Source organism: Molothrus ater, chromosome 4 (genome assembly GCF_012460135.2).
Source record: "Molothrus ater isolate BHLD 08-10-18 breed brown headed cowbird chromosome 4, BPBGC_Mater_1.1, whole genome shotgun sequence".
NCBI classification, from domain to species: Eukaryota; Metazoa; Chordata; class Aves; order Passeriformes; family Icteridae; genus Molothrus; species Molothrus ater.
Genome location: NC_050481.2, coordinates 46,692,118 through 46,719,080, shown reverse-complemented (window position 1 = coordinate 46,719,080; position 26,963 = coordinate 46,692,118). Strand labels below are relative to the sequence as shown.

The following is a 26,963-nucleotide window of genomic DNA, read 5'->3' as shown; positions in this document are numbered from 1 at the left end:
TAGGCTACAACTCCTAATTCTCCAAAGCCAAAAAAATCAGTGCTCTGGATTTACATTATAAATAAAGATCAAGCTTATGCATTTCATGGAGTTTACCACAAAATTACCTTTAACTGCATATAGAGGATCACACAATACACGACAAAGGAATATTTTAATTCAAGGCAACAGCAAAGACTTTTCTTTTTCCCATGGTAAATTATTAATTCCCTATTGAGTCTTTAATTTTATTTCTATCCATAGCCTAGCTGCATAGCAAGTAAGGTAGAAATGAAGGGATTGTACATCCCCTGGAAATCAGAAACTGCACCTGCTAGGTCTCACCTGAACATCACTTTCACAGCAGTATTTTGTCCCAGCATCTTTAGTAGTACACTGCCTTAAGGTGCTGACTGAAAGCTTTCCATCCTCCAGGACTATCCTTCAGAGGCCTCCCCTCTGCAAACACCCAGCACAGCTCCACAAATCAGCTGGCACGGACTGCAGAGAGGCAGAGCATGACTTACGGGAGGGTGACGCCACTTCCACAGACCCAGGCACAGCGCGCGGGAGCCAGGGCGGGAGGAGCTGAAATGGATATTGAGCTCAAATGGGAAGCGTGAGAAAAGCAGGGGTGACCACGCTTTGCTTTCTTACCCAGCCCCACTGGCCGCTTTTATGGAGTGCTCATAACAACAGCATGCGCACACCTGAAGCGCACGTTTGGGATTTAGGCTTTCAAGTTCAAGACCCTGATTTATCCTTAACTCACTTGGGATTTGAAAACCAACCCTTGTTGCTTGAGGCTCTAGAGCCTGCAGAGCGACAGGCACACACCAAACCTCCTCTTGCTGCCCCAAATTCAGCTCAGAGGACAGCACCCACAGTGACTTCCCTTGGGGGTCACCAAGAGGAAGCACAGATACAATGATTGCAATTTTGCAGCAGTCCTGAGCTATGCAAGATGCTTTTAATCTCTGTCAGGAGAAGCAACATTATACAGTATGCTGAAGCAGTCACTGAGTAAACAGCAAGGTTGCTTTGCTCATTCCTTACAGTACTATCAGAATTCCTTACAAATTTATCCTCTCTTTTTCACCTTTGATTCTAGTTAAATAAAGGGAAGGCACAAAAAGCCTGTTACAAAGGAGCAAACAAAATTCCTTAGTTTTGAGAGACTTCTCCCTCTCCAGACTGGCTTATAGCACAAGTGCTCTTCTGTGGAAATCAACCCTCTTCTAAGATTATTGTAAGGCAATATTTTAATATAAGTTACAAACTACAACAAGTTCGTATTTCAGCGGTCCTTTCTCTCCCTCTTCTTTGTTCTTGCTAACTCTTATCCTTTTACCCATTTTTCAACAGAAGGACTAACAAGGAATAATTGAAAATGATGTATGATCAGGTTTACTTGCCAAGTCTTTTTATACTCAAATATTCAATTTGCAGCTTCCAGTAATAGTAGTGTAGGCAGTATCCTTTCTCCTGCCCTCCCCAAAAGAAAGCAGAAAGGAATTATCCATGGGTGTAGATACATTGAGGTGTTCACTATGTGTGAGCTGGCTGCCTCTCAGCCAGATCCGGCAAAACTACTCAGCATCACTCCAGACTCCAGACTGTGCCTTCATTATGGCATATCAGAAAAGCCTGCAGCAAGTTAGAGACAAGAACCATGCTCAGCAGCAGGTACAACGTTTCTTTCATTCTAAATGCTCCATGTGAAAATATTCCGGGTGCCCACTTGGAGTGGAGGTACTTTGTGGATGGACAATTTACAAAACCAATTGGCTGGGTTGACACTTGGCTTTCCCTGAAGGCAGCTTCACTGCTCATGTTTAAACCAAGAGTTTAACTTAAATTTTAGCTGCTAAGTTATAACAAAAATCTCAAGAGGTCTTGTTTTGTTGCAATGCATTCATGACATTTTCCCACTATAGTTCAGTGTCCCTCGAAACTGAAGTTTATGCTGACTGGGTGGGCCCTGAAAGAGCTTGCATCTGCTTCCAGGGATACTGGACTCCTCCTGTAACTGCCTGCACCATAGGTGCCACATTATGATATAAAAATATCTTCCTGTGGCCAGCCCTGCTGCAGTGGGGAGTTTGGAGAGTGGCAGTCAGAGATAAAACAGGAGGGCTGGCCGTGCCCTTCCCACCTGCTCAATAAGGAGCCCCCTTGTGCTCACATAGTGGATCCATCCTGGGTCTGCCCACAGTGATCCCTGGTCAGCCACACCACAGGGAACACCCAGGCACTTCTTACAAACCAAGGAGGGTATGATAAGCAAATGACCTGCATGTTGCAAAGCCAATAATTGGCTACATGACAGATAGAATAAGATATAACAGGGGTAAGACTTTTATGAACCACAATAAATACACTGCAAGCACTCTTCTGTGTATGCAAACCAGAAAATTAAATCCAGAGGATGCTGTTGGCTCAAAAAGCCAACCAGATCCTGAGCTCCCCTCCTCTGGAGGCCAAAAATATGAATGAACTAAAGCAATCTGGATCCTATTTGGTTGTTCAGCTCTGATGACTCATCTTCCCTGAGCTCTCATCTGAGCTCTTCTTAGGCTAATGACAAGGAAACAAACACAGGCAGAACAGTATTGAACTTGGCATCATTTTGGCAAAGTTGCTTTTCCAGGATTTTGTCACCAGGTACTGCTTGCCCTTCTTGTAACACCTGTGCCCCAAGAAACAACCAAAGGTTTAATAAGCAAACCGTCCAGTTTTCTTTCAAGCCACCAATAATTTCTACTCGAGTCCCAGGACAACCTAAACTCTTACCCAAACTTGCTGTTTGATGGAGCTTAAGGCAAGCAGCCAGTCAGGGCAGCTCCCACAGGCTGTCTCCTTACATCCACTGTGCTCTCCTTCAGCTGTGACCCGAAATGTTCCATGCAGAAATAGAGCCACAGAGTGCAGAAGCCAAGGGGGAGGCCCTGGGTATGCTCTGTCCTGAATCAGCTACCCTCACCCAGCAGTGGCAATATGAAGTGGTGGCTGTGACCCCTCTAAACCCCGTGGGTGAAGGAGGGAAAGAGTTACATTCCTAAGCAGGCCAAGAGTGAGAATCACGATGTATCTCCTGCCCTGGGAAGCTGCCCTCCTCTCTCAGGAACTCCTGCCCTTGTGAGTCTATTTGGGCATTCTATACAGCACTTTACTCCTGAAGGAACAGAGTGACACACAATTATTAAATGAAAAGCAAATGTTGTAAGCACAATTTTATGACTGAAAGCAATTTAATCGCCCTTGAATGTGATTTTTTTGGGTGACAGACTATGAGTCTTACCCTGCTTTGAATATTTGTGTGCCTCTGAGCTTGCCTGCTTCCTTCACGTGTACTGACTACCCTTTAAAAGGTATCACCTCTCCTGACAAGTTTCTGGGTCCCCACCAGCAGAAAGTGGTGCCTTCTCGACTTCATGAAGGGGCTTTTCATCCTTCCTCACACATTCCAAAACCCTCATATCAATAGCAACTTGCCTGGAGGGGGAACGAGCTTGGGAATCTCTCGGCAGAGGGGTCTAGTGCTGCCCACCCCCATCGCGTGACATTGCGACGCTAATTGACCTTTTTGTAATGCCGACGCCAAAGTAAACCCTGTGATACCTCAGGTCCTCCGCTGGAAGGGTCGGGCCCTGCTGGCTCCAGAAGAGGCTGCCGGGGGTCGCACCGGGGAGGGGGATGCGGCCGCGAACCCGCCGCCGCCTGCGCTTCCCTCCGCCGGGCCCGGGCGGCGCTGGCGGTCGGCGATGACCGCCGTCGAGGCGGCAGCGAGACACCGCCCACGCCGGGGGTGGCCCCGCGTGGGTCCGGGGACGCGCGGGCGGCGCCCGCAGCAGACAGGCAGCCGGGGACCGCGGCCGCTGCGCATCGGCAGCGCCCGGAGCTCCCGGCGGAGCCGGGGAGGGATGCGGGCACCGCCGCCCGCCGGGGCGACACCTCCCCGCGTCCCGCACTGACGGCCGCCCCGCCGCCGGCACTCTCCTCGGGGCTCGGCGGGGAGCCGGCGGCTCCCGGGGCCGCGCAGCCCATGGCCAGCTCCGCGCAGCCCCCGGCGGCGGCGGGGGGCGGCGGCCCCGACGGCGGGTCCCTGGCGGGGGGCGGCGAGACCTTCGGCGACCGCTCCCTCAGCCAGGGCCTGAGCGTGCTGGTGGGGCTGGGGCTCTGCGTGACCATGCTGGGGCTGGGCTGCGCCGTGGAGCTGGGGCAACTGGGGCAGCAGCTCCGGCGGCCCGTGGGGCTGCTGCTGGCACTGCTAGGACAATTCGTGGCCATGCCGCTGCTGGCCTTCCTCCTCGCCCTCATCTTCGCCCTGGACGAGGTGGCGGCCGTGGCTGTACTGCTGTGCGGCTGCTGCCCCGGGGGCAACCTCTCCAACCTCATGTCCGTGCTCGTCGACGGGGATATGAATCTGAGGTAGGTGCCCCGCTGCCCCTCGCCCCCAGCCGGCCGGGGGCTGCGGCGGCCCCAGGAAGCGGGGAGGGCTCGCTGGGCATCTGCCGCCGGTGGAGTCGGGACGGAGGGGCGGGTGACCACCGCGCGCTGGGAATCGCCAGCACTGCTCTCCTGCCTCTCCCGTGGAGGATCTTACAAGAGCCCGACACACGCCTCCTGCCTCCTTCCCTAAAAAGCTTGCGTGCCCGCGCCCTGGCCGGAGCAGTTAACGGGGTGGAGGATGGAGAGGGGAGCGAGGGGAGCGAGCGGGCTCTTGCCGTGAGAAGTGCCCGGCCGGCTGCAGAAGCCGCTTCCAGCGGGGGTTGGAGCTTCCCAGGGTTGCCCCCCGGCCGGGCGCGCGGTGATGGAGCATTTCTTTGGTTCCCCCGGCGCAGCATTATCATGACGGCCTCCTCCACGCTGCTGGCCCTCTTCCTGATGCCACTCTGCCTCTGGATCTACAGCCGCCACTGGATCAACACGGCCGTGGTGCAGCTGCTGCCCCTGGGGGCGGTGAGCCTGACGCTGGGCAGCACCCTGCTGCCCATCGGCCTGGGGGTGCTCATCCGCTACCGGCACCCCCGCGCCGCCGACCTCCTGGTCAAGGTAGGCACGGCATCCGGAGGGGAGGAGGGCGGCCACGCCGCGGGGAAGGAGCGGGGCGACACCGGGAACCGGGAGCCGATGGCAGTGAGCATTGTGGTCTCTCCAAACCGGTGTTAGTGTCACACAAGCATATTCAACTACTTAGGTGAAATACAAAGACTTATAGTCTTGAAATAAAACGGTGGGACAGAGAAAGCGAGAGAAAGGGCGGGTTACCCCCTATCGCAGCACACAGGAGGCAGGGCAGCGTGGTGCTCTACCCCGGCAGGCATCCTGGACCCTGTAGCAGAGGCATTCCGTGACATCCTACTTTCTCCCCACTCTTGCTGCACCCAGGTCAGGCAAAACCAACCTGCAGGCACAGCCACACTTCCTTAAAATGTGCAACTAAATTACCTTAATTGAGAAAGGAAGAATGAGGCACAAGTCCCGACTCTTGTTTCCCAGCAAGTCATCCCAAAGCAAAATGATGGAGGATGACCTCAGCCCATTTCTTTCCTGGGATATGATCAAACACTACCAAAATCCCAGGCCAGGAGCAAACCTGGGAAGGGCAGTGCAACCACGTTTTGCCACTTAGATTCTTTAGCAAGCCTCTAACTGCTATGCTTATCCTTTCAAAATAATAGCCCTCATGTTGTTTATCAACGTCTCTATCTGTTGCCAGATTTCCCTGTGGTCCCTCTTGGTGACTCTGGTGGTCCTGTTCATCCTGACTGGGACCATGCTGGGCCCAGATCTGTTGGCACAGATTCCTGCGTCTGTCTACGCCATTGCAGTGCTGATGCCTCTGGCAGGGTATGCCCTGGGATACGGCTTAGCCACAGTCTTTAAAATGCCCCCACACTGCAGGAGAACAGTATCTTTGGAAACAGGGTGCCAAAACGTCCAGCTCTGCACCGCCATCCTAAAACTCACCTTCTCCCCGGAGCTCATAGGGAGCATGTACATGTTTCCGTTGCTTTATGCGCTTTTTCAGTCAGCAGAAGCGGGACTGTTTGTGCTGGCATACAAGATGTACGGAAAAGACAGCTACAAGCAAGATGCACTTGGTGAAGAGGAAGACACAGATATTTCCTACAAGAAGCTGAAGGAAGAGGAGGTAGCTGATACTTCATATGGCACAGTGACCACAGAGGAGCACAACTCCATTCAGATGGAGCCGACTCAGACGGCGCTTTAGGCAGGACAAAGAGGTAACTCCCAGAGACGCGAATGTGTGTTGTGCTTGCAACCAGGCTGGGGCTGTGCTCGCTGCTGTGCAAGTGGAGCTGCCCGGCCTCTATCGTTTCTCCAGCTACTCCCATTGTACAAGGTGATATGTGTTTATTACCATGACAGTTCTACTTCCTCAAAAGTAAACGTGAAAAAAAAAAAAAAAAAGAAAAAAAAAGGAAAAAGCATCACTGCGACACAAACCAGTAACTGTAAAACTTCATGCAAGGAGGCTGCTGCCTGGCTGAGTGCAGCAGGAATGGGTAGAAGGAAGAAACAGTGTTCTACAGAGTCAACATCAACTCAGTGTCAGTTCAGATGACAGGAAAAACCACGTAGCATGTGTATCTCTGTGCCTCCCACCTGCTGTAAAAGCATTGTTCTCATTGTTGTCACCACAAATACATGGCAAAGCCGAACCAAACCCGTGTTCTCTGCTGTTTACTCCCTCGGAGGCAATTAATAGCCGCTCTACCTGGTTCAGCTGGGGAGCTGTGAGGGGGGTGGGGGATGGCCCAAGGCCGCGCACCAGGTGGGGATGGTAAGGGGCCGCAAGGCCGGCGCCCGTCGGGGGCGCGGGAAGCCGGGCCCCGCCCCGGGGGTATTTAAGGCCATTGCCCGGAGGTTGCCCTGGGTCCGGTACGATGGCCGAGGAGGCGATGGCGAGCTATCTGTACACCACCTACCACCCCTACTCCTACCGCTACCCACCGCCCAAGGGCAAAGGAGGGGCGGCGGGCGGCTGGCGCCCGCGGGGCAGCAGCAGCACCTACTTCTCGGGCTACGGGGAGGCGGCCGCCGAGTACTTCGACAACTACCAGCGGGCGCAGCTGAAGGCCATCCTGTCCCAGGTCAACCCCAACCTGACGCCGCGGCTCCGCAAGGCCAATACCAAGGAGGTGGGTGTGCAGGTGAACCCGCGGCAGGACGCCTCGGTGCAGTGCTCGCTCGGGCCCCGCACGCTGCTGCGCCGCCGCCCCGGCCCCGCAGCGCCGCGGCCCCGTGAGGCGGAGCGAGAGCAGGAGCTGGGCAGCCCCGCCACCACCAACACCCGCGCCGTGCGCTTCCCCCGCACCATCGCCGTCTACTCGCCCGTGGCGTCCCGCAGACTCACCGCCTTCCTGGAGGAGTCGAGCCCAGAGCCGGAGCGGCGGCCGCAGCAACAGGACAAGGCGCCGGCCGTCGAGGAGGAGCCGGCAGCGCTGCGGGAGCAGCGGGCGGCGGAGGCGGCTGCCGTGAGGGCGAGCTGGGAGAAGCCCCCCGAGGCTGGCGCCGAGCCGCTGGAGCAGCGCTCGGCCGAGCCACTCGGGCAGCGCTCGGCCGCCCCCCCGGAGCCGGCGACGGAGGCAAGCCAGGAGGAGCCGTCACCTCAGGCAGAGCCTTCAGCCCAGGCAGGGGCGGCAGAGCCGGCAGAGCCTTCAGCCCAGGCAGGGGCGGTAGAGCCTTCAGCCCAGGCAGGGGCGGCAGAGGCGGCAGAGCCGGCAGCCCAGCCGGCAGAGCCGCCGGCCTCACCCCAGAAGGAGCAGCAGTCGTCGGCGGGCAAGACCCGCCTGCGTTTCCAGGTGAGTGTCGGCCGCGGGGGAGCAGAGCGGGGCCGGGCAGGCCCGGGAGGAGCCCGCACCGTCGAATAACATTGTCCCCGTCAGTTCCTGGAGCAGAAGTACGGGTACTACCACTGCAAGGCCTGCAACATCCGCTGGGAGAGCGCCTACGTCTGGTGCGTCCAGGGCACCAACAAGGTAGGGCCGGCTCGGATTGCCCCGGCGAGCGCTCCTCGCCGCCACCCTCCTGCTGACCCTGGCCTTCCCCACAGGTCTATTTCCGTCAGTTCTGCCGGACCTGCCAGAAGTCCTACAACCCGTACCGCGTGGAGGACATCACCTGCCAGGTAAGGGACCCCGCCCTGCCCTGAGCCCGGCCTCTCCCGGGCCCGGCTGCCCGCGCCGACCGCCGCCTTCTCCCCTCCCTCAGAGCTGCAAGCAGACGCGGTGCACCTGCCCCGTGAAGATGCGCCACGTGGATCCCAAGAGGCCCCACCGCCAGGACCTCTGTGGGAGATGCAAAGGGAAACGCCTCTCCTGCGATAGCACATTCAGTTTCAAATACATCATCTGAGTGGGATGGGGTTCTTTGTTTTTGTTTAGGGCTCTTCAAGAAAACTGCAAGTTGAGCAGATTTTTTTGTTGTTGTTGTTTTTGTTGGTATTGTTGAAGGTACTTGGTGAGATGTAGCTAGGAAAGCATGAAAATAAAAGCATTGCAAAGCATACTCCAATGATCAGGTGGGTTTGTGCCCAGCTCAGAGGGTGCATATTGTAAATTCTGTAACTTGCATGGGCAACAAGCCTAGAGGTGTATTGTAAATCAGTGATGGTCTTGGAAGCAACTGACTCAGGATTTTGTAGACTCTCAGGTGGAAAGGGTTTCTGTTACTGCTCCTGCTCTTGAACTAATCAAATGCTTGAAGCTAACATCAAATTGACATCTGCAGTAGGTAGTAGTCCATCCTTCATGATGAACAAAACACCAGTAGTACTCACTTGTTTTGTCACTCCTCTATTCAATGTATAAAGCATCCTGCACCTGTTTTTCATCACTAGAAAATGATTGAGAAATGCTGTGTAAGTACTGAATCATTCTACTGGTACTGGCCTGCATTTAGCTAAGTTGGTGGTTTTGTCTGTAGGTAAAAGTGAAAGCTTTTCAGGGATGGTTCTCACAAAATACTGAGGAATGGAGTCACTGATGTTATGGTAAGGTCTCTTGGTAAATGTATTGCTCATCTTACTTGCACAAGAGTTATGGAGAGAAGTGACACTTCAGAGGAGCAAGATGCAATAATACTGCATCTGCTTGGCTTCCTTTTCAACCTGCAGGTGAAGTGCAAGAGTGGTGCACTTGGTGGATTATACTTGAGGAGTTTGACCTAATTACAGTTTAGATGCCTGCCATCAGAAGGATTGACACTGCCACACTCCTCTGGGGTTGGGTTTGCAGCTAGGAATTGTACTTACTGTGTTTGGTAGTAATGGCAGAACCAGCACTGGTTACTTGCAGATGATGCTCTCTGTGGGCTGCTGGTGCTCTCAGTGGTGGTGCTGTCTATAGGAACACCATGCTTCAGCCAAGTGTTACAAGCTGGCTCTGTGACCAATGTACAGCCTCACCATCTGAGCAGGTTCACAAGCTAGCAAAACCTACACCATTGCCCCAGTCTACCTTTTAGCTATGAAGCTGGAAAAACTCAGATGAAAACCTACTTTTCTGAGAATGCTACCGGCACTGTTAATTTTTAAATTGGGCATAGAGTCACCAAGCCTTTTGCAGAACTCTCAAGATAACTTCTCTTTCAAAAGGGTGATTTTTTTTTTAATATTTGCTATAGCAAACCTTTCTTCATCTATACCCAGCTTACTTGAGAGACCATTCTGTTAAATGCTAAAGAGAAAATCAGTCTGAGCCCATGTGTAGAACAGCTTCGGTGCCAGTTTCTGTAAATGGCAGCGAGTGTTATTTCTATATGCTTCACTCATCTTGCTGTAAATTCCTGCCTTATTTCAATATGCCCCTTGAACCTGCTGCAGTAGGCTTAATGCCTCAGTGTCAATTTATTGTAAAGTAATTTTATTTATTCTTGCTGCATTCATTATTATAGCAGTGAGGCATTCTGGGAAGAAGTAGACCTACTCCCTCTGGAGCAGAGCATGGTTCTATTTCAGGCTTCTACCTGAAGTGTTTTTCCATGTATCACAGTGAAAGGAAATATCTATGTTTTTTTTCCTTTACCAGCTCACTCAGACTTTCACAGCAAATTCCATCCTTGCCCAATTCAATTTGAAAAGCTGCTCTGCAGCTGGGCAGTGTTCTGTTGTAGATGCACATGCCTTGTAGTCACCTGTAGTTACTGTGGTGAGCAGTGGTAAGCCTCCAGCTTGAGGAATGCACCTGGGGCCCTCTGCAGCCACCTGGCCCTACTGCCTCAGTTTGCAGTGGCAGCTGTGATCTGGGATTTCTTTATTTTTGAACATATTCCCCTCCAAGGATGTTCTTCAATGTTTTCCTCTTTGCCTTCCCCATTCTTGTGGCTGTAGTCTGTTCCTGATGCATGCATTGAGAAACTGACTGTGATGAGTCTGTGCACCTTGGTAATGAGTGAGAGAACTGAAACTCTGTGCCATGTCAGTGTGAAGTCATGGCAATGTCAGCAGCTGAATGCTTCCTATTTATATAACATGGCTTTGAGGATTACTTGCTGTGAATATGGTGACTCTTACATGATTATCAGCACTAGCCCGAAGTGAAATCTAGCACAACTTAAGGGCTGTCATCCCCACTAACTACAGTCAAAGCAGCACTTGGTTCTGCATGATAAGATGTAGAACAGGCTTAGCTGATGTGAACTGAGTAGCAGCAAGGAGGCCACCCCTGCTTTCATCAGCTACTGCAAGGCTCTGTGGCTTGGAGGAGTCCAGTGCAGTGGGCAGCCATATTAAACAAGCTTTCCTTAATCCTGTAGCATTCTTCAGTTCCAGAGTAGCTCTACATGTCATCCCTCTTACATAAATATGTTCCATGCTTTCACTGCTTGATGCCCAAGTACAATTCTGTACTCTCTAGCTGTTTTTCAGCTTTACTGCCATGCCATGTCCATGACAGCACACACTGATGGTGGGCACTGGTTCCTGGACTCAGCAGGAAGGAAAGCTACTCCTGACCTACTGTAATTATGCAAAGTGGAAGGGTGCCAGTTATTCAAAGCTATCCTGAACTTGCTCTGTACAGCTTTTTCACAGAAATTCTTTTGCAAGTGTTAGCTCAGTCAGTGCTGTATTTGCTGCATCTTACAGGAGCTGTCTCATGTTTTGCTTGTTTCTACACAGCTTTACCACAGCTTTGGATTCAGCACAGGCCTGGCACCATGTAATGCAGGGTGACAGCTCATGCAGTAGATAAGTAATTTTTGAAAAGCTGAATGAAATTTAAGCAATATCAAAAGACAGTCATCTAACATGATTCTGCTCAATAGTGCAGGTTCCACTAGCGATTATAAATGGAGGAAGATGTGTAACATAAGGAATTACATATATGAATTCAGGTTTGAGTTTCATGAGAAATCCAGTAACAGCTTCAGATGATGCCTAGAAAAATGCTGCTGCAATGACAGGACATAAAAGGGAAAAAATTATTTCAGGGCACCCAGGCCTCTGTTGTCAGTCTTTAATCTGTTTAGCTAAAGTATTTAAACTCTAGCTTGTAAAAATACACAAAATGAGAGATACAATGTCTTTTATTTTTACAAAAAAAGCTGGTAAAAGATGATGTAAATAAAAGTGTAATGCGCCCCTAAATAAAACTATCTCTCCCCTGTAAATACTTGTTAAATAATTAAGAACACCATCTACAGTACCACAAAACCATCAAAATAATTAAATTTTATCAGGGACAGGGAAAAAAAATACAGTGAATATGAATGTGCCTTGACCAGTTACAGAACTTGTTAGGATAACATAACTACTGTCAGCAGTCCAACAGCGTGCACAGTGCCTTCAATTAATGCATTTCAGCATAATTACATTTCTAGTGGGGCCTAATTCCCCCAAAAAGGCAGAGCTAAGAATTTCAATTCTACATTCTAAACTCTGGAATTAGAGCCCATTAAAAAAAATCACAGTGGGTAAGAGATGTATATAAAAATACTGGGTGTTCCTTTCAAATCACAGGAGTTGTGGGACTACATTCTTTTTTTCTGGGGTTTTTTTTTCTGTTTTTTTTTTTTTTTTTTTCGTACAAAATGCTATTGGTTTCAACAGAATCCAGTTTGTTTTATGCTACAGACTTGACACTGAACTATGAGTATATTGCCTGTTTGCATGTTTTGGTAGTTGGGTTTTTTTTGTCTTTTTTTTTTTTTTTTTTCCTGTAGTCCCAATTCCTTAGGCTTCAGTTGAGTCATGAAGATGCATATACATGCCTTCAAACTATTCAAACCCTGCAGGCTACTCAGACTGCAAGTACTGCATGTGACTACCAAGAGGGATTGCCCCCTTCGCCTCATAGCTTTATACACCTACTGTTTTAACAGTGCATTGCACAAATTTACATGAAAAATACTGGTTTTGCACTATACAGTTTCTAGAATATATACAGAATAAAATAAGTTAACTTCTAATGAGAATTGCTGATGGGCAGCATATATCTTTAATATACATTTTAAAGTCTCTGCAGGCAGCTACTTTTTGGTTAGTTGTTATCAGTATTTTAACATAAGCACTGGTCAGAGAACTGAGCAGCATTCCAATAAAGTTAACAGATATATTATTTCTTTTAGAAACACTGGGAAATCCCAGTTTAAAATATTATTAAATGTCCTAACATTTACACACTATGAGGATTAGATCTAATAAAATAAAATTTCTTCAAAAATAATCTTGCAGCTCTTTTAAGCATGCTCTGAGACCTTATTTAACAATCACCCATACCTTCAAAAAAACAACTGTCACATAGCCATACATTCTAACTCACACACGTTATTTCCTTATAACAGACAACAAAAGCAAATAAAACACTGAGCAGTCAATGGTTTTTGCAGTCTATATCATTCTACTCATGTTTTTGACTGCACATTCTTCATGACATTGCAAAGTGTCTCATTAGGTGTTAAGCTGATGGTTTTACTGCTGGAAAGCCAGGAAGCCTTGCAGGTCTTCAGCCAAAATAAACCAGCCTTGATTTTAGCCTCATCGCACCTGCGATATTGATCCAACCTCTAGAGGCTGTTTTTGCAAACATCCTTTATGGTTCTGTTACAACAGAAAATAATGCATATGTATGCGTTGTGTTTAAGCCCTTTTCCTTTCATGTAGTTTTTATACGTAAATTTAATAAAAAAATACTACTGCCACACAGGCTGCTGTGTAGAAAGAGCAGTCAAGTAGGATGTTCACTTCAATTTTCAGGGTTTTACTTGTGATGAAACAGTTTCTTGCTGTGATAAAAGTGTGTTGCTTGTCAGGATTGCTGGAGGTTTGTTGGTTTTTTTTTTTTTGTGAAAGGTGCTCAATAATAGTCTGAAGTATTTTCATGATCAGTTCTTTTCTAAATGACAGCTGTTCAGAATCCAGTGGTCACAGGATTTATTCGTGTTTTGATCTTCCCTAGAAGCTGACAGGATTGCACCATGCGGAGAGACTCTCGGATTTCTAGATTAAGTTCCATCAGCTTTGAGCTGGCCTCAGACATGTCTTGGTTGGAGCCTACTACTGCAAAGCTGCCAGTCTGGCCAAGGGTCTGATGACGGAAATAGATGTGCAGCAATGTTTGAACTGGGTCATCTTCAGAACTGCCAAAGATGTCATGGGGCCAAATAGATCTGTAAACACACAGTTTGGATTTAAACATTTAAAATAAAAAAAGTTTAAATGTTCTTTTAAAAGATATTTGAACAGAAGACAGGAAAATGCAAGGGAAAATAACATGCAATTTAGATTTAAAAATCAAAAGTTTAAATACTTTTAAGCAGATATTTGAACAAAAGACAGAAAAATGCTAGAGGAAAGTTTCTTCCACAGAGCCCTGGTAAATAACAGTATAATTTCTCAGATATAAATTCTAAATAAGTACTACTAAAATTGCTTTTCACTTTTCTTAAATTACTGAAAAGAAAACCCCAAAACTTGTAATGAAGCAACAGCGCTTGTCCTTTTCAACAAAGGCATCTGACAAGAACTGAAACTAAAAAAAAAGGAATAGTACTTATCCCTGTTTTTAATTTAAAAATGTCTATTAAGAAACTCAAGATCTGAAAGCAATCCTTAAAAACTTACCTGAAAGCCTTGACCTGTGCCACAGCTGACACAAAATCCTTGTTTCTCAGGGTTTCAATGAGGGAGTGAATAGCTGTTTCTGTGCTAGCTTGGGCAGCCTCTGCAATTTCAATTTCTTCAATACCACTGTCAGACACTGCCTCGGCCTCTTTCAGGCAGCTCTCCAAATGAGCAAGTTCTTCAGACATGTTTATTACCTTAAACAAGTATAATTTATCTCTTTTAGTTTAAATGTATTTCAAACCAAAATAATTTTCAGAAAATCAGGTTTTTATTTTTGTCCTCTGTGCAATAAAGAGAATTAGAAAAATATTTTCTGCAGATGCTTAAGTATACAGTTAATGGCCCAAGTCAATTATTTGGGCTTTCCGTGATGAAATTTCCCTCTTAGTTCTTTTAAAATTTATTTTTAAAAAATTAATTTCTTCTTATATTACTTAATAAGAAACTTAGAAGAATAAAACATTTCAGAAAGGTATTAATTACCTTTCAGAAAGGTATGAGAGCAATGGTGCCATTACAAGGACATCTTAAATTATGAAGGAAAAAATCTGGAAGATGGTAACCCAGCACAGTAACAGTAGTGCAGCCAGTGTATATAATAATGTGTTTGGCTTTAGCTGCAATGCATGAGTAAAACACAAGGCCATTTCTCAGAACATGCTTCTGCATCTGACTAACTTAGGCAAGAAGTGGGACTGATGTGATGCCAACCTTCCACAGTGTTCTTCAAACCCAAACTTATTTACAGCCTCTAGAAAAATCTGGAAATACAAGTGAGGAACATGCACAGTTTTTTTTTTCTGAAGCTACTCATAAACCAAACACTTTCAGTCAGGATTGTCATGTTCCTCCCTAGTATATCAAGCAAGACCAAGCCTACTTTTTTTTTCCTGCTACCCCTGTTTATTGCATTCCAGACCCAGGGGAGAACTTATAGAAGGCATTATTAATAGCATAATGCACACAACTCAATTAACATCACATATGTACCACATGTGCACAGCTGAAAAACACTTCTTACTTCTGAAGTTACTACAACTAAAAATCAGGCAGGTGCTTATGTACTACTAACTGTGCTTAGGATGGGGACTAAGGTTGCAGAGTAATTGAATGGTGGCTGAAATGACAGAGTTAAATGAATCAGTTGGTAGAAAGTGGTGGTGTTTGCTATAGGAAACACCAGGGCTATGGAAAACTCTTCTGAGCGGACTTGATGTGCCTTGATTGTAGCTTGATTAGGATACACCAGGAGTGTTACTGAAATCCTTAAAATCCTCATCACTGGACTCCCTACGTTCCTGTCTTTTTTTAAAGAGCTCTCAAGCTGTACAAAAATCAACACAGATAATTGAACATCTCAGAAAATTATTGTAAGCTCTACTTAAATATTTTATTAATTGGCTATAAAACAGCTGGAACACTCTTCCAGTTTCTAAAAGGATGTCCCACTGATGAAAATGTTATCAAAATGTGTTTTAAATTGTCTGCTTTTAAAATGTCAACAATTACTAGCTGAATGGCATGGTTTTCATTACCTCTGCTTCTTTTTTGATTGTTTTTACTTGACTGATGAGTTTGCAATAGGCTTGGAACAGAAGCAGCAACTGGAAATGCAACTTGTATAGCCTCCGACACAACTCCAGCTCCTACAAATGTAAACAACACTGTTACATTCAGGAAGTGCAAACCTCCTGCTATCCAGTGCAAGAGACAATAAATCACAACTTCTTCAGTAGAGTGTGCAAAATTAGAAGTAGTTAATTTGGCTACTAAAGAAAATGCCAAAATATTTAGAAGCTAACATACAGTAAGCTAATGAAAAGCAGGTGAAAGCTTCATTCAGTTCTAGATTAACAAGTAGCCTCTCACAAAAATTTGAAGTTCACTTTATAATAAGTTAGATTTCCAAGAAAGGGGGTGGAGTGGGATGTGAAGTGATTCAAAAAGCATTTTGAAATGTCTGGAACATTTCAAGATTTCATGACTTAAAACCAAGAGTTTCAATTGTTGATATTTTACTGTTTTAAATTCAAGATCTAATATCCAAAAGAAGCAGTTGTGGTCCATAAGTATAGGATCTTTCATAACCATTAATATTTATATTGTAAGCACAGTATATAACCTGGCCCTTAGCTTACACTGCCTGACAGAGTAGGAAGAGAATAATTCCATTCCTGGAGGCAAGAATAATGTTTTCTTTATAAAAGGTAGCTCTTATTCTGCTTTAGAAAATAACACATGATATATTCTTAAGGAAATGAAATCGCAGTTTTAATTTATGCACTGTCTTGCTTCCACTTTTATGCCTCTAAAACACTCGTCAGAAATGCAGACAGTGTTAATACTGCTTCACATACAGACATAAAAGCTAGTGCTAATGGAATAATCTTTATAACCATTCTACTAACTACAGGATCCTATTATCTACAAAGGACCAACAGTCTAATGGGTTAGATGATGCAAAACTGAAGCACACAGCATTTCTGTAATAGTCTAGGACAAGACATCATTATTTCACAAATGGACAAGACAGATGGAGACCAGTTTGGTGACTGGCATGGTTAAGTATTTGATAAATCAAGAACTGTCACTTACTGCTAGAATTTCCATTTGCTAAGCAAGAAGATGAGCAGGTCACAAAAATACAAAGAAAGAAAAAAGAGCAAGAATTAGTGTAGGAAATAATTTTAATTAGGGTAAAAGATGTCCCAGGTAAAATGGAGGAAGAAATACAAGTAACATGCTCCAAACATATCCTGAATGTAAAAAATTACCAGGCTGAATTTGATCTAAAATTACTTGCTGCTGCTATAACTAAAAATAAAAAGTACTGGCTTTGTTATCCCGCAGCATGAATAACACTCTTACAACCCTGTCTGGTCTTTATACATTGTGTAGTCTGAAAGGTGCACAAATTTAAGGTAATCAAAATCAAGGACACTTAGACCTGAACATCTGTACTAAGCTTCTTGTTCTGTATCACAATAGTTTAAGCAAAAAGAATGCGTTTTAAAATTGGAGATGCAAGGTTAATTTGGATTCTGAATCAGTTTAGAAATTCTTGGGTTTGCTAAACTCAATTCTAAACCCCTCTGAGAGATTTCTGTACTGTAATTGCACTTGGTTTTTACAAGCCATTTCAGAAAAAAATTTTGGGGAGGAGGGATAGGGAGAGAAGAGGTCAGAAAATGCATGTGTCAGATTAGGGATGTGAACTTCCCCACTCCTGTGCTTTGTAATGCACTGAGCGTACTGATGGCACTTAGGCATGTACAGTGGGTCATGGCAAACCGAATCACAGAATCACAGAATATCCTGAGCTGAAGAGACCCACAAGGATCACTGAAGTCCAGCTCCTGACCCTGCACAGGACAACCCCATTGGAATCATGGGGTTGTCATCATCATCATCATCATCAACCCTACACACCACATGCCTGAGAGCCAAAAAAAGGAAAGTCAGTGGATATCTGGCTCCCAAGAGACAGAAGCAGCTGAGCTTTACTAAGCACACATTTGTACACAGTGGTATGGTAAGTTATAAACTATGTGCTTCTCAGGTTATAAACACTGCATGATTTTGTTACACTCCATGTTTTTGTTCTGCACTCTGTGCTATTATATACTCAGCACAATTACCATATTTCTGATGCACAGAACACTGAAGACATAAAATCTTGAACTGCAGAAGTTAACATGACTTTGATTAATCACTTTAATGAAGCACAGAGAATCAGACTTTGAGAAATGGCAGGATTGACTATTTAATAATTTTAGTCATTAAGTTCCAGTGTTCTTAAAGCCAAGTCTCATTAATACTGTAAGCCATAATTAATCCCTTTTCCCCAAAACACACCTTGAAAGCTACCTTTTAAAAATTCAGGAGAGGTTTTCCTTTAAAAATGGCTTTGTACTGCTTCAGTGTCTTTCACATGCATGCTTACTTGAGAAATAATCTGATTTTTCTACCTGCCTGTCCTGTAGGAACAGTCAAGCCAGAGTCCAGATGCATTCTTTCAGGCTTAGATGTACTAATAGCAAGAACTGAATAATTAGATTTACTTGCAAGTCTGCTGGCAATGCACAAGCTGGAACAGAATTACTCTCACTATTCCTTAGCTGTATGGACCACAGTGCCAAAAATTAGTAAGAAAATCTTATTTGTGTTAGTGAATGAAAAATATCTGTTTTTCTGAGCAAGACAACACTTACACATTTTTAGCATTAACTGGTTGACTGCTCAGACTTAGCAGCCCCACACTCCATTTACAAGGACTTTTGAAGAATTACCAGCATGCCGCCCTTGCAGGGTGGATTAAAAATCAAAATCAAAACACGTCCCCACAAATAATAATCAGTGTGATTCAGAGGCCATCTTCAAACCCTACAGAAATGGGGAAGAATAGGCCAAACTGCCTTGCCAAGGAATCATGAATTTTCTCTGTACAAGCTATCTGAAAGCCTGCATGTTATTTGTCTTCCATTTCTTGGTTTCTCCAACTACACAGGAGGAACAGTAACATTTACCTTCACAGTCAGAATGGTTCTGTTCTAACAACTAAATGTTAGAACAATTTCTTGGTGTATGTAAACAAAATTACAAGTATGGAGTGAAATACATAAATTTTTAATTAATATATATACAGCATTTACTGTATTGTAATAGTAAATGTTATCCATTTCTAAAAATATACCAGTCAGTATGCAAAGATGTATATTTAGTGTAAAATATACTAAAGCATGTGTTCATAGACAAGATAAAAAGTCCTTGCAAATAGTAGCAAATTATTTTGCCAGTTTTGTATTACCTAAGCTTATTCACTTGATTATTTTTTTTAATGTGCAACTTCAATGCAGTATAAAAATTAACATATAGTATCACATTTTACTACTGTAAAAATGCAGGTACATTTTGTGATTGCATTAAAAAGCCCCAAACACATATGTGTATATATATGAAGAACAACAAAAGAAAACTCTATAAAAGAAGAAATAGTCCAAAGATACAGTAAACATTTCTGTTGGTGAAGACTACATCTTCAGCAGCAGAAACCTGACCAAGTGCATCAATGAATGGTTCAATTGAATAAAAGAAATAAAATTCCTCCTTTTTCAGCCTGGATTTGAGATTTTTGTCAAACTGTGATTGTGAAAAGGTTAAGTTCATCTGCTACCTGCAGTTTTTTCTTACATCTTTCACTGTCCTTACCACAGTACTTCAGATGGCAGACCTCTTGTACCTACTAATGTTGGGTTTTGGATTTGCTTTTTTTACTGTATCAATATTATGTAGCTATTCTATTAAAAAAAACCAAAACCTCAGTCCTAGTCCATTTTGGGAAAAGCTATCACTTATTATAGCAATTAGTAATATTAAACATGGATGAGTGCCATGCAAATATATACAAAATATTCATCTAATATTAATGGTTACTTAACCTATTGTTAGATGATATTTTGACAGAAGTGTTTAATGAGCTTTTTGCTATACTGCTACTTTACTCCCTGTTACTTCTCACTCAAATACTGGCTCTAGAAAGGTCTTACGTAGTTCTAAGTTTTTGAGTAGACAATATATCTGAGCATATAGCCAGAATTTTAATCTTTTTTCCTTCTAGAAACAGCAGGAGAAAAGCAGACTTGCGGGTACACAGATGGTATCTAGTCTGCTTATCTACTCAGCGTTATTAAATCTAGAACCTAAAACGGATTGCCAGCTTTTATTAAAAAGACCCATTTTTATTGCCACTTCATGAGACTCTGAGTTTCCAAAAGATAGGATGATAACTGAAATGAAAAGCTTTTTATACATTTTTAATATCTCTACAAATATTGAATTTTTTGTGCAACAAAGATGATTTTTAGTCTCATATCCTGAGACTCACAAATGACATACTTACCTGGGCATCTGTGTTAGTCCCATGAATACCATCATCAGTACCAAATGTCCTTTTGCAGTCTTCTAGCCACTGCAAAATAAATATAAACAAGATTGATCATCTTCTGACACAGCAAACTGAAGACTGTGCTAAAACTGTTTAAGACACTTTGTCTTGTACATTCTTGGATAACGTAAGAAATTGTGCTATGAAATTAATTGGTTACCAATGTTGTTTGCAGTGATGACATCCACTCTGATAGATCACTTTGTAACTTTTATTTCCTGTGGCCTTCATTACCCAAGATGGAGATAGTACACTTCAGCATAAATACTAACCCATCACTGAATTGATACCGTTACAGGAAAATGTATGAGAGGGTGGAAGCAGAAATATCCCTTTCTTTACTTTCTGCACAAGTTTTACACTAATGTGATTTATCAGCCTTAAAAATATAGAACCAATTCATATTAATTCTCATTCCCCTTAAGAGAATAATCCTGTTACATTTCTTGGGACTACTTAAGAAACAAAAGGAAATAGAGCTCTCCTGTGTAAGTGCAGGTTTACAGGATGGAATGAAAAAACCCAAATTCTCCAGTGGGAGTTTAGCATCACCTCCAGTTCATACAAGCCAAGGAGATAAAGTATTCTTGCATTACACAATGCAAACCTGCAGGTTCCACTCGGGGCTGCACTTAACTTCACTTCCTATATCAGACAATAAGTTTATTAATTTCACTGGGCAGTCTCTTTTTCTACCCTTAACCAGCCATGCAAATTTCTCAAAAAATAACCTCCATGTGTACTGGCATTCCCATGAATTTCTGTGTTACTATAAAGCATTTATAAAATAAAATGTGTTCTTTTTGGACAATACAACCTGATCACCCCATTGATAAATTTTTCTGTACAGTGCCAACAACTGCAACCATGGTTATTACTGAAATGGGAATGCATCTTGTTGAGATAAAGTGTATAATATAATCTGAAATGAAGAATAGCCTCTATACATCCAAGGAAGAATAATTTAGCATACTGCTTGTGTTTGGTATCTTGAGTCTCAGAGGGAATCTTGGTGACCTTTTTCTAACCTTTGTCTGATGCAAGAAAAAGAAAAATGTGATTTCCCATCCGCTCAATTTAATAAAGGTTACTTAGTGAATTAACTAGGCCAGTGTGCTCATCAAGAGGAGAAATGGAATTCTCTGAACATCACAGTGTCAGTTTCAATTAGTGACATGGATACCAACATCCACAGCAAATCTCATTTTTCTTTTTATCAGCCAGCCTCCATCAGGAACAATGGAATAGGTTTGCACTGCAACAAACAGCAGCAATTGGGAAGCTAGCATTTCTTTTCACACACCACCCTTTTAAGATCTTTTTTTAAATCTTAGAACCAGTCTGAATAAAGGGTGTGCCTAGAATGCTGTGTGTATAAACTTGCATTTTCCATTACATTTATCTGATTCAGTATCTTTGTCCCTAATACACACATGAAGTCTAAGCAGTTGTCTTGCAAGAAAATAGAACAATAGCTCCAAAAAGGTGACAAAATTAATTTGTTAAGAATTTTTACAGAATATATGTTCAGCATGAAAGATTTTTTTTCTTTAGGAACAGTGTGAAGAATAACCTTCTTTATGTGTTTGCTTTGTGTCAATTCATGTTTTCTCCATACATCTCCTACAAAGTGTGGATGAAAGCATAAGGCAGGGAAGTCTGGGGTTAGTCTTGGTCATAAGCACAGGTTGGTCTGCCAGATTACACCCTAAACAGACATGCTGAACAGCCTATACTATGGGTACCTTTCTGTCTTATCTTGCTGGATAGGGAAGTGTTTCAAGCAACTGCAGCCCAAGCCTTTTACTTTTTCAGTTTGATTCATGTGAATGCCAGCACTGAGAGTGACAAACATCGTCTTTTAGGATAAAGTTTAAACAACAGTTTTTCATTAAAGAAATTCACATACAGATTCTCCCAGTGGTTGATTCTAGAGGATACCAGATTAACATGCAAAAATCTGTTAATTTTTATTTACTTTATTATACAGTAACCCAACCATTTACTGGTCATTTTTCTGTGTGTTTCTATGAAAAAACCAAGGGTCTGCATAAAGTTGATTAAGGATTTTGCCTTAATACTTTCAAATTTAATAGGATACATAGCACAGCTGTGTGTAACAACAGAAATTCAGATTTTACTTGAGGAAGTCTTGTTCAATCTTTCCCTATACGCTGTTTAAGAGGACAGAGTAAGAAGACAGTAAAACATATATCTAAGATGTAGCTTAGAAGATTCTTAGTTTACATTTAATATAAAATACACCTTAGAAAAAAAAAAGGGCCAACAGCTAAAGGAATATTTCTAAAATGTTTTAGAAAAGTAAAGTATTTGAGTAGTCACTACTTCCAAATTAACATGCTCAACAACCACTTACATAATGCCCTAAATTGTCTAAATGATGTACTATCAAGAGTCAGAGATGACTGGTCAAAGCTGAAAGTTTCCTCCTTCTCAGTACTCCATTTTATTTATAAATGATTAAATAAAAATAAAACCCTGACAAAATGCTCTCAGTTGTTTCAGAACAATTCCTTTAACCCTGTGAACCTTCTTCCTGCTCCAGTCACTCACAGATCTGTGGCATAAGACAGGCTGACCATAGAAACATGTCACTGGACTTCCTTTTTTTTGACAGAAAAATTGGTTTTTTGACAGAAAAAACAATTCTTCACTATGATATAATGACAGAGGCCATCAAATTGATGTATTTGTATTTGTTTACCTAGTAAAATAAAATACAAAGAAGTTCCTAATATCCAGCATGGGTTTATATCAATATGAAATGTGGCAGTGCAAAATTAAATAACAATACCTTTAGTGAATTAGTTGCCATCTGAAAGGGATGTAATTTTAATTTGTTATATTTTGACAAATCAACAAAACAATACCATTGGTTATTGCTGTGATAAACTAGGCTAAATGGAGAGTTGATGTAAAATTCCTTCATGTTTGGATAGTCATCATTCTAATCACACCCACACACATCAGTCCCTTTTTACCCTGTCACAAATCTTTCTGTCTGACCGTGGGGCAAATCAGTTACACCCTCTGTGCCTCAGGGCTGCTCTCTAAAAGGAGGAATGAAATACATTATGCTCTCATAGCAGTGCTGATAGCATTCTGCACTGAAGACTGCCAGACAAGAAATATTACATTGAGTAAAATTATCTTAGTCATTAGATGAGCACTTGTTTCTGATTAAGCCTACATGGCAAAATGTAGCTCATTATATTCGATCAAATAAATTGTTATTACCACAGAGCAGGGCAAATAAATGCAGCAACTCCTTAACAGAAATGCTGGCCTGGATCCTGCCAAGAGTTTATCTTCATTAACAGTGCTGTGTGGCATACTTTAGCATTGGTTTCAAGGAAACCACATTTCTTGTGAGATCCTTTCCACAAAAAAGTGCATGTCTGGTCTATTCAACAGATGAGCTGTCAGCAATCTTTGAAAGGCAAAGGCCATAATTTCCTAATAAATTCAGCATGATCAAGAGACACAGAGCCACTTGTGCTGCAAAATATCTGCCAAAGCATCATGGCTTGAATTCTGGTTCTGTTTTGTATTACTCAAACTTGCCTATACTGCCATTGTCACAGCCTCAGAGGCTGCTGAGATCAGTAAAATTCAGCATGTTCAATCTTCCTAGGAATCATCATCTCTACAACAAAAACCCCATATATTCCCCCTTTCCCTCTATTTGCAAAACTCATTGTAGATCCATGTTTTCTTTTAGCTCTTGAAATACAAATCTTACCGGTGTCAGTTTTCTCAAGTTAGTATCTTACTTTCTGGAATTCACACATAGGTTCACAAAACCAAACATACAGACCCTTGCTACAGAAATTTTCTAAATTTCTTCTAAACTGCATTTCTTTGGAAAAAAGATATAACCACTAACATACACCTTGAAAACTAAACTGCATTATTCTAAGTAACACAGAAACATCATCCTCAATGAGATCCAGCTGTAAGATGAGCCCTAAATTTGTCTCTGTGTGACACAGCTGTAAAATCCTCATTGCTTGTCAGTGGAGATTCAGTCACCAAAAAAGTATACAGAATTATTCAAGTCAGTATCTCTATTATAATAAATGCATTGCTTTCTTGATTCCTTTTAATATATTGATCTGATCCTTGAATATTATGGGTGTTAATGCACTTGGCATTCCAGAAAGATAGTTATCTGTAAATGTCTTAATCTGGAGGTGAATCTCTAGTCTAATAAAATAAGTAGAACATAAATTTAAAAAACCCATTATTTGTTGATATTCATGTTAGAAATACTTGAATATTTTTAAATTAGGAATGGGCTTTTCCCACTGTCAGTGGATTTGTGCCGTGTTATAATTAAAAATCAATTTCAGAAATACATGCAACAAAAATGAATTACACTTAATAAAAAACCCCTCAGGTTCCAATTATAGTAGTAAGAAAAGGAAACAGGATTTTATTTCAGAAGTGTTTTCCCACAGTTTACCTTTAGATGCCTTTGATGGGAGATCAGGACCTGCAACATTTTTTGATGAGTAGGTTCTAATACTGTTGTCTTGAGATATAAGAGACTCACCTGTTCTGCTGCCTCTCTTTTGACATTATAGGTATCCAAGTGTTCTTGGAGCTCTAGAACACTGAATTTCAATGTTTCTAGCAGGCCACAAGACAATAGCTGGAAGATAAAAGCAATCAAACTCTGTAGTCATGTAACATCTGACTATAACCCATACAGTCTAATATCTAAATTACATTATACAGAATCCCACGTTCACATTTGGAAAAACAAATTAGAATTAGCTGGCCATGTCATTTGTGACAAGCAAGTGAATTAACATACATGCAGCTCTACCATTTAAATCAGTGAACAATAGTTTTAATTCCAAAATAAGAAGAGTAGTATCTAGTTAACATGTGAAAGAGAGATTTCAAAGCAATTTTTAGGTCTTTCATAATGAAGAATATTTGATACACACATACAACTAAATAAAATAAATAAAACAGCCTGTAGAAGGAAGGAAAGGATTGCTGCTGGATTGCTCCTGTAGCAACCTAAGGAGCATCCACTGAGGGTTACTTGCTCTTCTCAATATACAAAATATACTACCAGAATAGCTTCTGCAGTCTGTAAGAAACAGGGCTTGGTCAAAGCAGGAACCACTGGATATTTGAAGACTTTTCTGCTATTAATAACTGCCTCTTTTAATATGGTATCAGAATCTCTTTTTCCCTCAGGGACTGCTACCTCAGCTTTCTTCCACACCATTTCTCCCTGTAGTTTTATTTTCACTTAGGTTCTCTTATTAGTCCTTCTTCTGACACTTCCTGTAATAAACATCTCTAACATGATGCTTCCTCCCTCACACTGGTCAGTCCTTGCACACAATAACAGCTCTGTACTTTATCAGTGAGAATTAATCTGACAAACAGGTTCATTGAATTTTCATTATTTGGAGAGGAAATATTTATTTATACAGTATTTGTCAATGTAACAACACTGAGGTGTGTATGTCCATGTACACATGTAAGTATTTGTGTGCTATATTAATTTATATCCTTTTTATATTTGTGTTTATATAGATTTGGTTTTTTATTTTAAAATACACATGGTGTTTTAGTTAGGCTCTAGTGTAGCTTTTCTTAAGGCTTCTTATCTTAAAGAAATTTCCTTTTTTGTAAATTTCTAGTGCTTTTAAAGTGACATAAGTAAACCCAAAAAACATTACAGGTGGTTCCCTTGAAATGCACTATCTGTATCATGCTTTTTTCATTCTTATATTCTTAAGTGAGAGCTTAAGAAAGAGTTGCCCCTTAGTAGCAAGGGAAAAAAAGCAGGACAGTAGAAGTGTCTCACACAGGACATTAAGGCCAAAGATCCATCTGCCTCAGCCCTGCAGCTGACAATGTCTAATGGCAGTTGTTTAAAGAAGGGCAAACGTGGTGATCCACCTGCCCCAGAGTGCTTTCAAAGCCTCTGTCAATGTGTTGTTCTGCATATTTAAAGGATCTGTCCAGGGCTACTTCTTCCATGAATTTCTTTAGTGGCTTTTTGAAAACATGAACAGATACCATAAAAAGTGACAGCATTTCACAGTTTATGAATCACATGAAGGACCTTGGTTCTGTATGTTTTGTAAGTTACTGCTAGTTTAATTTGATCACCCTTAACATCAATTAAGACAAAAACAAAATATTTTCTATCACTTATCCATGATAAGACATTGATTGACAGATTTATCTTCTAAAGGGCTAAAAATCCTAGCCTACATACTCATATCTTATGTGTACTTATTTCATCATCCTTGTGTTGTGATCTTTCTTTAATTTTTTCCAGCACTACTACCTTTGCTCTGAGAGCAAGGGACCAAAACTGCCCCCAAAATTCAGGATGTAGGTATACTGGGAATATGTACATTAACTCAGTGATGTTTCCTGTTTTGCTTTCTCCTTTCTTGATAATTCTAGCATAGGGGTTTTTCTGCCTGCTGCTAAACACTGAGCTGACTTCTTGGATTAGTATCTATTATAATCAGGATTTCAACTTGCATGACAACAAATAATTCCAAGTCTTCTCATTGTATATTTGTAGGAAGAATGTTCTTCCCATGCATCACTGAATATATACATAAAACAAGATAACAGAAAAAGGCAAAGTAGCTGCTAGATAAATAATCTTCCTTTTTCTTACTTGTGCAGAGAACATAGAATAAATATGAACAAGCAGGGAAGGTAAAGAGTAGTAAGGGAATCAAAGTGATATCTACTATCAGTAAGTTTCCTACTGTTCACTGTTACAGCTGGAAGCTATTTTTTAAGAAAATGCATTTCTCACTGGTGGTTTCCAGTGTTTATGATACACAGTGGCCACTTAAGATTTTAATTCCCTTCTGATTTCAAAGAGTTTCTTTTTGCCACATATTAAAACATGAAAGGTTTAAGCAGACA

General features: G+C 42.6%; 3 protein-coding genes across 4 annotated transcripts in view; 2 read left to right on the top strand and 1 right to left on the bottom strand.

Annotated features, from left to right (window-relative positions):
• The first annotated feature begins 3,858 nt into the window (after nucleotides 1–3,858).
• On the top strand, nucleotides 3,859–6,673 carry SLC10A4 (solute carrier family 10 member 4). The gene is made up of 3 exons (XM_036381469.1): nucleotides 3,859–4,410; nucleotides 4,824–5,034; nucleotides 5,702–6,673. The coding sequence occupies exons 1-3, from the start codon at nucleotides 4,025–4,027 to the stop codon at nucleotides 6,215–6,217; spliced, it is 1,113 nt and encodes a 370-aa protein (XP_036237362.1). The 5' UTR covers nucleotides 3,859–4,024; the 3' UTR covers nucleotides 6,218–6,673.
• Nucleotides 6,674–6,893: 220 nt separating this feature from the next.
• On the top strand, nucleotides 6,894–8,517 carry ZAR1 (zygote arrest 1). The gene is made up of 5 exons (XM_054514685.1): nucleotides 6,894–7,609; nucleotides 7,709–7,811; nucleotides 7,896–7,988; nucleotides 8,063–8,137; nucleotides 8,221–8,517. The coding sequence occupies exons 1-5, from the start codon at nucleotides 6,894–6,896 to the stop codon at nucleotides 8,362–8,364; spliced, it is 1,131 nt and encodes a 376-aa protein (XP_054370660.1). The 3' UTR covers nucleotides 8,365–8,517.
• Nucleotides 8,518–11,450: 2,933 nt separating this feature from the next.
• FRYL (FRY like transcription coactivator) overlaps nucleotides 11,451–26,963 on the bottom strand; it is a 163,885-nt gene continuing 148,372 nt past the window's right edge. For both annotated transcript variants that reach the window (XM_054514559.1, XM_054514560.1), the window contains 6 exons: nucleotides 24,595–24,693; nucleotides 19,974–20,042; nucleotides 16,670–16,687; nucleotides 15,610–15,720; nucleotides 14,072–14,268; nucleotides 11,451–13,617 (listed from right to left, as the gene is read on the bottom strand). In XM_054514559.1, the coding sequence (XP_054370534.1) occupies nucleotides 13,359–13,617; nucleotides 14,072–14,268; nucleotides 15,610–15,720; nucleotides 16,670–16,687; nucleotides 19,974–20,042; nucleotides 24,595–24,693 (753 nt within the window). In that variant the 3' untranslated portion in view covers nucleotides 11,451–13,358. The remainder of the gene's footprint in view (nucleotides 13,618–14,071; nucleotides 14,269–15,609; nucleotides 15,721–16,669; nucleotides 16,688–19,973; nucleotides 20,043–24,594; nucleotides 24,694–26,963) is intronic.